The following is a 12172-nucleotide window of genomic DNA, read 5'->3' on the forward strand; positions in this document are numbered from 1 at the left end:
AATGGTCGGCGGTAGTCAAAAACGATGTAGTATTGTAATCCCCTGCTCTTCCCTTTTGATAAAATAATTATGCTTTTGTCATTCAATGCATCAGCAGGTTATGTAAAGTCAGGGTCAGTGATGTAGTTTGGTATTTATATTTTATAGTTTTTAGTATTCTAGTAATTAATCTTTATATTCAATTATTTTCATTTAGAAAAGCCTTTTACCTACTTTTTTTTTTTTTCCAAGCATTTATCACTATTGTTTCAAGGTACTATTTATGTAAGTGTGATTTTCAATGTTTAGTTTCATTTTAATGTTCTTTTTATAGTTATAATTTTTCTTATGTGTTTCATAGTGTGTTTATAACTTTTCTAGAACATAGAACAGTGGTTTAAGTGAAAGCAGGACAGTGGGAAGGCTCTCTGACCAAGGAATCACATAATCGTAATTGTAAGAGTGATCGTTGTAACCAATAGGAAGGAAGCATTTGTTCTGTTTTTTCTTGTACCTTGCTTTGTCTCATCAGTAGTCGTTTGCAGGCTTGGGGAATAAAAATGAGTGTTTAGTTAATCTTGTTTGTTTGAAAACTACCAGTAAGGGATCGGATCGTCCATTAATCACGTGAGGCTCGAAAGGGGGGGGGGGGGGGGGGGGGTCGGGAAAAATCACGAAATATCACAAGGGGGGTGTAGAGAGATATCACGTGTATTTTTTTTTCCGCCCGATTTCTACTAAACCGAAAAGCGATGCGTGACCTTGACTCGCCGTAGCCAGGCAACAATATCCCCGCCCGCCGCAACATGAACCACCCGGCTCGGCTTGCCAGTCGCTAGTAAGACTGTGATTTCCGCGCCGAATACATGCGTAAATCACATATAAGCCTTTATTATTTTTATTCCAGTGAGAATAAACCTGCAACCTAAATGTGTGTCTGGACATTTTTATCACTGTGCTTAATTTTCCAGAATTAAATTAGATTATACATATATTTGAAGATATTATTCCAAAATTTTTAAAAATATTTTGCACCAAAAAATACACGTGATTTATTGGGGGGGGGGGTGTGGTTTGTCTGAAACCTCACCACAAATCACTAGGGGGGAGGGGGGGTTAAAAATTTGCTAAAAAAACATCACGTGATTAATGGACGACCCCTAACAGTATTGAATCATTAACATAATTTTACACCCAACCAGCTCAAAAGTTTTCGAGATATCCTTTAATTGTTAATGTATTTGCAATACAGTCCATAGCTTTCACTTGTTACAATGACAAAATTCATTTGAAGAAAAGGTTTTAAAAAGGCATTGTTTTAAAATGACACTGGTGTGGAAAGTCATTACTTGCATGCTCTCAAAACTTTGTTCTTGAAAATGGTTGTTGCAGTTTTCAATAGAGCAGCAGAGTTTTCAGCTAAACAGTTTAATGTTTATGTAAAGCTGTGTGTAAATACTGTAATTCCAGGATTAAATGGCAAAACACATGACTAAAACACAAACAGAGGAGTTTAAAATTAATATTTAGTTGTTTGTTTATTTATGTTTTATCATGTTGTTAATTGTTATTACTTTAATACTTTTTAGGCTCAGTATTGGTGATCAGCACTTTACAGTGAGATTAAAATGTTACAGTTCCTAGTGTTCCTCCACTTATACAATATATGTCTAACCTATTTTATAAATAGCAAAAATTTCTTTATCCTGTTTCTCTAATTTAAAAAAAAATATTTTGTTTCAAGTTCTGAACAACCTAAAGCTTTAAGTTGTGTTGTTTAATAAAACAAAAATCAAAGAATCATTACTGAATTTTCATGAATATGAAAAAAAAAAAAAAAAAAAAAACCTTTGTTCAGTTATAAATCTTAACAAAAAAGTTTACAGAATAATGAATTATTTCTTGTTTTTGTTCTTATAAATAAAATAAAAAGTCTTGCAATCAAAGTAAAGTTGGTGTACATTTAGGTATCTTTAAATGTTTGTGTAGATTTGAAATTGAACATTAAAATTTGGAAATCACACACACACACACACACACAAACACACGCATGCACACACACACATATACATGAATTACACTTAAATAATTATTAATGTAAAATTTTTATTTTGTGGCCAACTCCCCTTATACCGGGGTAGTTGCACACGCCCGCACCCACCATGCCAGTCCCGTGTACGCGTCACCACTGACATACTGATACTGAGAGTGTAAAGAAATTAAGTTTAACAGACGCGCATCGACTGGTCTAACATTTGGCAAGTGCGCAAAAAAACATATTAGCATACTAAATTTACCGACAGTCCTGGAAACTCTATCGTGATAGGTATAATAATGAATTACCAAATATAAGATGCTCAAACTTAAATACTGTAAAAAGGTAAAGGGACTTAAAAGGTACATTCTAGGTATCATTTAAATTGGTATAATTGAATTCAAGACATGTAGCGATACAGGCACTCTTGCACTATAATTAATTCTTATCCAAAGTCCCAAAAAAGTCTATTACGGAGGAGGAGGGGGGGGGGGGGGAGGAGGAAATAATCACGTTCTTCAGCCTAGATAATCCAACCACTAAATCCCGTCGCCGCACTCTGTTTTCAAAACACATCTTCGGTAAGTCACACCAGCCGGGGAAAAAAGGTACAAAAAATCCAGTTCTCACACTTACTTGTTACTGAAGCATACCTCTGAAGCCGGTGACTGCCGGGGTCGGGTGTAAACCCGACTCACCTTTTTGCGCCTCTTGCATAGCACCGCTTCTGTGGCCCGTGCACTAGGCGCACACCATCGCGCTCTCGTATACCACCACTTATTTCGCTTCGCCAAACGTGTCATGGCATTACCGTCGTATTGCAGTTAATTCTTGTTCACATAACGTAACACAACTTGCCCGTTCCTCGGAAGCAATTTCTACTCAGCACGAGCAGTTCCCGGCCGGCGGTCAAACACACACTCCCCTACGCAAACAGCTGGCAGTCGCCTCCCCTTGTCCCGTCAGCTGACGTCACCCCCCTCCTCTACTACCACCCCTCACTCCGCTAGATCGTTCTGGTTACTTCTTGTAGGTCCCACTACAGAATAAGAGTACTTAACGTAAAATAAACCAAGTATACTATTAAAAGTTACAATAAATAAATATTAACATACACCATTAAATAATATAAGCACATAAATAGTGTTATAAAAAAATTAACTCATCTTAGAATAAACTTTACGCAAAATTAAAGTAATAATAATAACCAAAATGACTGAGGCCGCCACAAGTGGCCTCAATTTATTACTTTCATCAGCAGAATTTATCACAAAATATTTCAGTTCAAATTTTATGACAGTGTACCAATACTGAATAGTTGTGCATACCTGCCTTACACTGTTCGTCACAACATAAACATTCAAAATGCCTTTTTTATATAATTTTTTTTAGATAGAGTAATTATTTTGCTCTCTAATTTATACTTGATGCAATTTATATACATATCCTCCACAGATAACATGGGCTTTGCATAGGTTTCATAGCCCTCGTTAGCACAACCCCACATATTCCTAACAGGTGCTACATGCAATGTTAACAATAGCTTTAACAGCTAACAGCTGGTTCTAACCTTGCACATCCATCACAGTCAGCACACAAAACACAGATGGATGTTCTGGATCAATGCCCTCCATCTTCATGCCAGTTTTGAAGCCGTTCTTCATGTACGGGAATGGATCCTTGAAGAGCTTCGTTGGAGCAGCTTTAGCCTTGCAGCAATCCAAATATTTTGTCCATGAGAAACCACTCTTTCCAGCTAACCACGGGACTCTCTGGCAACACACAAAACAATAGTTATTTAAGTTATGTCTGCTTATTTACAAGTTCTTTACACTTTTCCCAATTTAAAACTACAAATTTATCATCACACTAAACAAAATTTATATTAACATAAATTATTAAGGAAAAATAAAATTTAATTTAAAAATCACACTTCTTTTAGTTTTAATCTTTTAGAAGAGAACCAAGTGCTTGAGTCTATGCTTGCCAGGAGGTAATTTGTGTTCAACCGTTATTTTCAGTCACTTTCAATGTGGGACACTACTGCTGTTACCATTTTACCATTACATTCAAAGCAAAAAGTTAAGATGATTGTATACATAGCAGGTAATGGATGTTAAATGTTAAGCTGTTAACATAGTAACAAATCCACCACCAGTTTAAGTTTTAATATTTAATCAACATTTTAAAATACTGGTCCAGGCACTACATTTACTGGACAGGAACCTCAGGAAACCTGGATCTAATGCAACCCTTATGAGAAGGAAGAAAACACTTAAAGCAAATGCTCATATTTTCTCCTAACGTTTTGCAGAATCTTTGTGCAATTAGGTGAGAATATAAAGCTACAAGCTTTGTGCTAGCAGTTGCAGTCGATTCAGGGTAACTTGAACACATTTAAAATAAAAACGTCAAAAATAATTCTCTGCCTGAAAACTGAGAATGAAAGAATGCATTACAAAAGGTAGTTCCTTAACATAAAATCATATGAAACATTCTGTGTTTGAGAAATTGGTGGCTGCTAAAAAAACTTTTATTTTTGTTTATGTACTATTGCGTGCCCGTGCCACCCTCAAAGAGCATTGATGTCAGTTCCCCCACCGTAACACCCTGCTTGCCAGCACCTGGAGGCCGGCAACTCGCTACACAACTGCTCACCACCCTCCAGAGCCTTGGAAACAGGGAGCTAAGCTACATCCCTTCCATGCCGCAGCTCGCCCTACACCCCTCTCCCCAGGACGGTATAAAGGCAGTGCTTGTGTTCTCTGGGCAGTGAGCCTTACAGCATCCTGCAATGCACTGCCTCTAACTCAATTCTTTTATCTGTTGTCTATCACCCGCCACGGCCCTTTGCCGGCATGCTGCTGACTTGAGGGAACAGACAGGTATAATTGGCTCCGTGACCTGAGTTCGACCTTCGCACCTTGTCTCGTTCCTCACTGACACAGCAGTGGAGTAGTTCCTCAGCGGCCAGATATCCATCGACATTGGTACACTCGGAGAAACAGCCCACAATGGATTCACCGTCGAACACTTGGGCAGAACCGAAAGTACCCAGCGACATTGATCCGTCGCGAAGAGTCACGCCTGAGGACGGGGTGGTTGGTCAGGAACACTAACCACAGCACACTGCAGCAACGCACACCTGATCGGTCAGACATTGGCAGCCACAGCTACCTCTTGCATTGCCTTTTCCCTGCTCCTACCCCGCCTGACCTTATGCCCTATCGCAACTAGAGGGAAGTAAAGAGGCGGGAAGGTCTCCGAACCTGAATGATGGCCAAAGAGGGGAGCCCTGCCCAAGTGAAAACCAAGAGCCGTGAAAACCAAGAGCCATGCAGCTGTGCAGCTACAGCGAACGGGTCCAGCTTCAGCGGAGCAGCGCCCTGACCGCACCGTGAGCTGTGGCACAGGCTGAAAACATTTCCAGACTCGTGCTTCTACTAGGCCTGTCGCAGAGCCCCTGCCCCGCCCGGAGGAACATGACCTTTGAGCTCGCCAACCAGCGTCCTGTGGCAGGACAGCACAAAACTAAGGCTGCCTGACTGCCACTTCTCTCTCAGGTAGGGAGACAAGGAGGGCGACAGCATGTTGTACATAACGATGTAACAGTTTCGCCTAACTCAACACGAGCCTACTTAGCTCAAGGTGATGCTACTAACATTTTAACATTAAAAACACTTGGAATCACACACCTACAATAACTTTTTTGCATAACTATTTCTCTTACAGCCATGTTATTCTCATTGGTACACACAGTGAAAAATGGCTCAATCATGCCTAACAGAATTAAAGATGCTAAGTCCCATTCTGGCACATAGCCAGGTCTCTTAGTAGGCCGGTTGGCTAAGCAGGACTCCCGAATGTTGATGTAAGCATGACCAGGGCACAGCTACATACCTGACCAGTGTCGCTGGAAGCAGCGTCTTCCTCGGTGCAGCTGGAAGCCTTGCTGCTGCAGGCGCCCGGTGCGGGGGTGGTCGCGGTGGCAGCGGTGGCGGCAGCGGTGGCTGCAGCGGCGGGACTGCCCCCGGGCGGCGGCTGCAGGTGCTTCTGCAGCGCCATCTGCTGCTGCTTCATGAGGTGCAGCAGGCGCTTCTTGCGACGCCGCAGCCGCAGCTGCAGCACCTCGCGCTCCTTCCTCGACTGCTGCTCCTGCTTGGCTGCGTACGACGTGGCACACGTGTGGCTGCAGAACAGCGTGCTCACGAACTCCGAGGACAGGCCGTAGCAGCCGCACGACTCGCAGCAGTAGATGTCGTCCCGGCTGCTGCTGGTGGCCAGCTTCGCCTTCGTGTTCTCCTTGTTTGGTCCATCTGCAGGAACCCCGCGCGTAGCTTGTAAGTAACACAAAGCTAACAGTTACGCTCAAAGTGTTTACAAAACGAGGCCTTCAAAGTTTTTGGTGACTCCAAACCACTCAAGTTCCGACTCTAAGCTCATATATATATATATATACACACACACAAATATATACACATATATACATATATATAAGTACACATATCCATCACTTAGCACGACAAATTCGTTCCTAAAAATTCTCGTGTTATTGAAAATTGCGTATTCTGAAGCATTAGTTTCCATAAATCGCAAGGGTAATTTATTTAATGTGTTCCAAAATTGTGTAGGAAAATATACTTTATGTAATATAAATGCGTTGAATAACACTCAACTATAACTATGTCACACCATTTATCTTTATATGCGTCCCATCGCACTTTGTATGACAAATACGACACCGTGTAACGGGAGGTATGTGGTTATGTACTCTATCGTCAGTCAGCTGGCTGACTTGCCCGCCCGGGCGTGACCCTCAACTCACGTTGCGTACCTTTCCAAACCATCCTTTACTGACAGTGAAACCGGTATTACTGTCCGGATAATAACATTTTAATTTTTCAAAAATTAAAGTGCTTATAAGCGTATCACCACCTGGTTCATACCAATCCTGTCAGGCCAATGTTTATTTTTTTAAATTGCAAAACATTCATTTAACATCCTTTTCCACGTGAATCATCTGTTCTTCATTTCTGTTCCGGTATCTAATGTCAAATATTTTCCCACTAGTACAACCAACAGCATCAGACTTATGTAAACTTTTAGTAAGAGTTCTTATTTCGTACTATTGTGCACACAGTTGACTTGCTTAAAACTAAAGTGCGACCAACATAAGCGTGGTATTCATGACAATCTGTGCGCGTAATACTTCTAGTTTTGTCTCAAATACTTGAACAAGATGCATTATGAGTGATACAAGCACGTACAGTTACCGGCAGCTGAATGGGCAGACGTTACTTTTGATGAGTGAATTAATTGCCCGCCACTGGCTAGACTGAGTTCATGGCCCGGTTTGTGGCCAGGCGATAACGGTATGGCACTTCGGGATACGCATGGACGTAAAAACATTTGGTCCTTTACACTCCATAGCCACAATTTAACTTGCAATAGCTGATGTTTGTACAACAGCCGATAGCGTACACACCTGCACGCGAATCTCTTCCCCCCTTGTTTGGCTAACTGTATCCCACAGCACATCTGTCGTTTACAGAAGTTGAAACAGACTTCTTGGTGTCGTGTTGACATTTTTTTTTTTGCCTCCTGAGATTTCGTGCTAATTGAAATTTACAGACATTCTATTCAAGACTGGGCAGTAAAATTCACATTGCACTAAATGAATCCATGCAATCTGAAGACGTGCTAAGTGAGGGATAGTTGTATTATGATTACAGTGAAACCTCATTAATTAAAACCTTTTAAATAAAAGTATAGTTATTATGTAATATAAAGTTGTATATATTCCAAGGGTAAACAAATACATGTACTAAATAATGGTTAATACAAATATCCCAAATTAATGTGAAGAAACCATGTGAAGTATCAATTAAAATAATATTTATGCCACTTCTGACTGGTCTTGTTCATTGTAGGTTGGAAATGTTACTATTCCTTTTGTACGTCATTTCTAAATCTTTGCTTTATTCTTCTGTCTTATAACCTTTTTAAGTTTGACACAGTAGTTAAAACTTTTTGAGTCAAAGGTGTAGTCATTCTTACATTGTATTTTAAGATGCTCCCCCCCCCCCCTCTCCCGAAAAAAAGAAAAGAAGGTGCAATACAAAATTGTGTTCACATTTTAACTTTATTTGAATTTAATTTAGAAATTATATAAAAATTGTCATAAAATTTTGTTATAGTTTGGTTATTACAAACCTTTAATTGTACTGTGACAAAATTATGGTCCCTTTAGATTTTCATTAGTGAGGTTTGATTGTAAACCCATGATCCTTGCCACGTAAGTATGACATGTCAGTGATCATTGCCACACATAACCTACTTTGTGAATTTGTGTTAAACCTTTAAAAGAAAAAATTAAAGTTTTTTCAATCGCTGAGAACTATGCAGAGCGTAAATGCGAAATAATAAATTATAGCGTTATGTTTCATTGATGCTAGGATATTAAGAGACTATTAGGAGAAATGACATGAGAAGGGTACATTGATGGAATGACTGTGTGGAGAAATTGGAGTACCCTGAGAAAATCCACTGGCTAAAATATCTGGGTTTGTTTTGCAAAGCAAGCCTCATACCACTCAATCCTCATGGCTACTATTTTAGTTTAGCTTTAGGCACTTGTTTATGGTTTGATGCAGATCACAGGCCAACACTTCTCCTTGTTTTGCTTACATCATTATCTAAAAATACAGTAATATCTCAAAATAGTTAAACTATTTAGCAAAAATATCTTTTTAAAAATTATTTTTAACACAAGGCATTATTCTTTTACCTCTATATAAACATTTTATTCTCTTTTACATTTTTGCATTACAAAAAGTCAAATTAATCTATATGTAATATTTTTATTTAAAAATAGGCATCTTTTATTTAAATTTAATCAATTAACCTATGTTAAAAACTAAAAAGAAAAAAAATTGTTTTAATTATTTACTGAAAAAGTTATATCCGACAGTTCATTAATGTTTACACATAATAACACACTTTGACCAGAAAACTCACTTAATAAACTGTCTTCTGTTTCCCCTGCATCATTCTGTTTCAGATTGTTTCCAACAGCACCATCCTTCTCATTACCGACAGAGATGGACGCACCAGGCGATTTTCCTTCTTTGTGGTCAGTTACTACTGGCTCTGAGGTAACAGCAGATTTGTTTAACATTTTTTCATAGTCTTCATCTTCAACCATTTCCATCAAGCCAAATTCATTCATACGGAACTAGAAACAAGAAAATGCAAGACTTTTCACCGGCCTAGCTTTAGACAAATATAAGTACAGTACAAATAATTAACAATAATCATGCTTTCATTAGTGCTGGAAATCATATGTACATAGCAGACAAAGGCACCTGCAACACACACAGTGCAGAAATCATCTGCAAGATTAAGCATTGATAAAATGCCACCCACAAAGGAAGGTTCACGCACTGTCACAGTGCACGCACACGTGTGCAGGCCAGAGAGAGGAAAGCCACCTGCTACCTTCTGTTAACTGTGTCAGCTGGCGGTAAAAGTACTCGACACAGGCGGGTTCACTTCGTTACTAGTTGGCGTCTGACCAGAGTTCCAAGGACAGAGCTAGGGCTTCAATACCAAAGACTAAATCCATGACCTGTGTTTGTGAGTGGAAGCCCTGAAAGCAGGCTGATGCAACCTGGCTCCTGCCATCTGTCTGCCATGCCAGTGCTGCCAATGCACTCAAGAGTAACATTGAAGAAAAGGCTAGCCCTGCCCTTCCTTATTCTACTGTACACTACACTTACATTCTAATTATTCCTTTGAGGGGATGGTATAACTCGCGATAGCGATGTACCCATACATTTTAACTACAGATCAATTAACAATTTAGACACACAATTACAAGCATTGACAAACTACCCATTCAGCATAAAAAAAGAGTTCACACTTTTACTACAAATTTGTAACCTATTCATTTTTACAGTATATTAGAAAAATTAAAAAAAAGCTCAATTATGAGATTTGCAAGGCACATGGGTTGACATTGATTAGACACATTCTATATACACCACATCTTCAGTTAAATGGATTAATCTAAAATTAATTTTTATAAAAGGTCAGTTTGAATTTTTTCAAAAGGGTACGTGGTGCAGCAGAAAGATTCTGCTCAAGTGGAACAGCATGATTCTAGGGTTTAATTATAAAATCTAGTCTAAAAAGGAATAAATATTGTTTAGTCATACAAGTGATCTATTTTTTCTATTAACTTTAATTCCTATGCACCAGTATATTTTATTTACATGCTATAATTATGGTGTGAGGATTAACAACTAACCAATTTTGCAGCCAGTATTTAGATCCTTGCTCATTTGCCTCAAATGCACATAAAAAGTGTTTAGATAATTCTTACATCGCTACGATATTATTGGACCTCGATGTGGCATTGAAATATTTAAAAAATCTAATGTTCAGTCAATTAATAAGTACATTGTGTAAGCTGATGTTATGTAATTATTGCTAAATTCAGGTATAAGCACTATTACTTACATGTATTGTCACTCAATGTACAAGTTGATAAAAAGTTCTCACAAAATCAAGTAAAAATGATTGGACATATATCATAAAAAGTTTGAAAAAATTGTTCATATTGTCTTAATCAGGTGTTGAATTAATTACGGTACCAACATGTTAGAAATTTCGGAAAAAAAAAAAAAATATATATATATATATATAAATATATAAAAGAATTGAAGACCAAAAATTGATACCATTAGCTGGTACAATGTTTAAATTTGTCTACAATTTTCACCAATAAAAGGTGCTTCTAATAGACCTCTGCAAATATCAGTTTTTTAGTTTGAATCAAATATTAATATGAATATGAAATTATTCTCGAACACGAATATCGAATTTGAATATTAAGAATTAGAAACCTTGTAAAATTTTTTTTCTCAAATAACAAACACACATTGAAAGAAAAAATATGTAGTGTATTGGCTTCTGGAAAATTACATAAATAATACTAAAGTGAACAGTTGGTTAAAGTAGGATACAATTACTATAGGTAAAATTTTTATTGAAATATTCAAATTTTGAAAGAAAAATATAAATACGTATTTTTATGGTAAACAAAATAGGATCTGCAAAAAAAAATATTGTAATAAACAGTGAATAACAAATACGTAAGGCAATTATTGCAGTATGTGTGAAAAAACTTCAAAAGGGTGAGTTTAAAAAGTATGTACAGTGAGCAGTTTTAATCTATAGTTAAATATTATGTAGGTCTAAAAAATTTTTTAAATTTGTTTGTTTGAATTTCACACTATGCGAAAATAAATTATTATTTATATTAAAATATAATAACATTAATGGATTATATTTTTTGGCTTGTTTTGACGTTGTACCTCCTTGCCCATTAATTAAAGCCCAGGTCTCAGCCCTGTCCGCAGCATGCCGGAGCAGTGTCTGTGAAGTCAATTCCGCTCCGTGTGCACGGGAGTGGCATCCCGACATCCTGGTCTCCAGTCCCACCCGGGCCACCGCCGAGGCCAGACGTGGTCACATGGCTCTCCATTGCAAATCCATCTTTGTTGTTTCTTTTTCTGTTTGTTTTCTTTTGTATCGTGTATGTTTTGTAGCGGCATTTCTTAGTGCCCTGAGCTAGAACAAACTGCCACTGAACTGCAAGTATTCCTTTGCGACTTAATCCGCCTGCCTCCTATTTGCCTTGTCATACACGGGCTCACAACACGTGGACCAACTAGTAGTCCACAAAATTTTCGCTCCAGAGTTCTCTGCAGGGGCGATGTCCTCGGTCAGCCACACTGGGCTGGACTAAACACTCCCGCCTCAGAGTTAGAGGCCGCTCTTTCCATAGAGCTGGAGCCGGGCAAGCAAACATCCAATCATCAGCAAAGCGATCGAGTTACTTCCGCATCTCCACCACTCTGTCGGAGACGGGACCGCGACAGTTTTAACTAGAGTGTAGGAACACAGAAGCTGCTTAGAACGTTCCTCTCATTATCTGTCCAGTGTATGTAAGCTTGATAAAAAAGAGGCAAAGTTCCCCCCCCCCTCCCCTTACTAAGAACTTTTTTTGGGTGACATGACAAGATAATTGCCTGAGCTGTCACTACACTAGGAATGTTTGTGTGGGCCTGTATCTGGTTGTCATTCACTGTGTAT

General features: G+C 38.6%; 1 protein-coding gene across 5 annotated transcripts in view; it reads right to left on the bottom strand.

Moving 5' to 3' along the window:
* The window catches only part of LOC134533983 (lethal(3)malignant brain tumor-like protein 3), a 44435-nt gene that overhangs the window by 15610 nt on the left and 16653 nt on the right, over positions 1-12172 (bottom strand). For all 5 annotated transcript variants that reach the window (XM_063371850.1, XM_063371859.1, XM_063371866.1 and 2 more), the window contains exons 7-9: positions 9032-9248; positions 5915-6330; positions 3585-3786 (exon numbers count right to left, since the gene is read on the bottom strand). In XM_063371850.1, the coding sequence (XP_063227920.1) occupies positions 3585-3786; positions 5915-6330; positions 9032-9248 (835 nt within the window). The remainder of the gene's footprint in view (positions 1-3584; positions 3787-5914; positions 6331-9031; positions 9249-12172) is intronic.

The sequence above is a fragment of the Bacillus rossius genome, chromosome 1, assembly GCF_032445375.1.
Source record: "Bacillus rossius redtenbacheri isolate Brsri chromosome 1, Brsri_v3, whole genome shotgun sequence".
In the NCBI taxonomy this organism is placed as follows: domain Eukaryota; kingdom Metazoa; phylum Arthropoda; class Insecta; order Phasmatodea; family Bacillidae; genus Bacillus; species Bacillus rossius.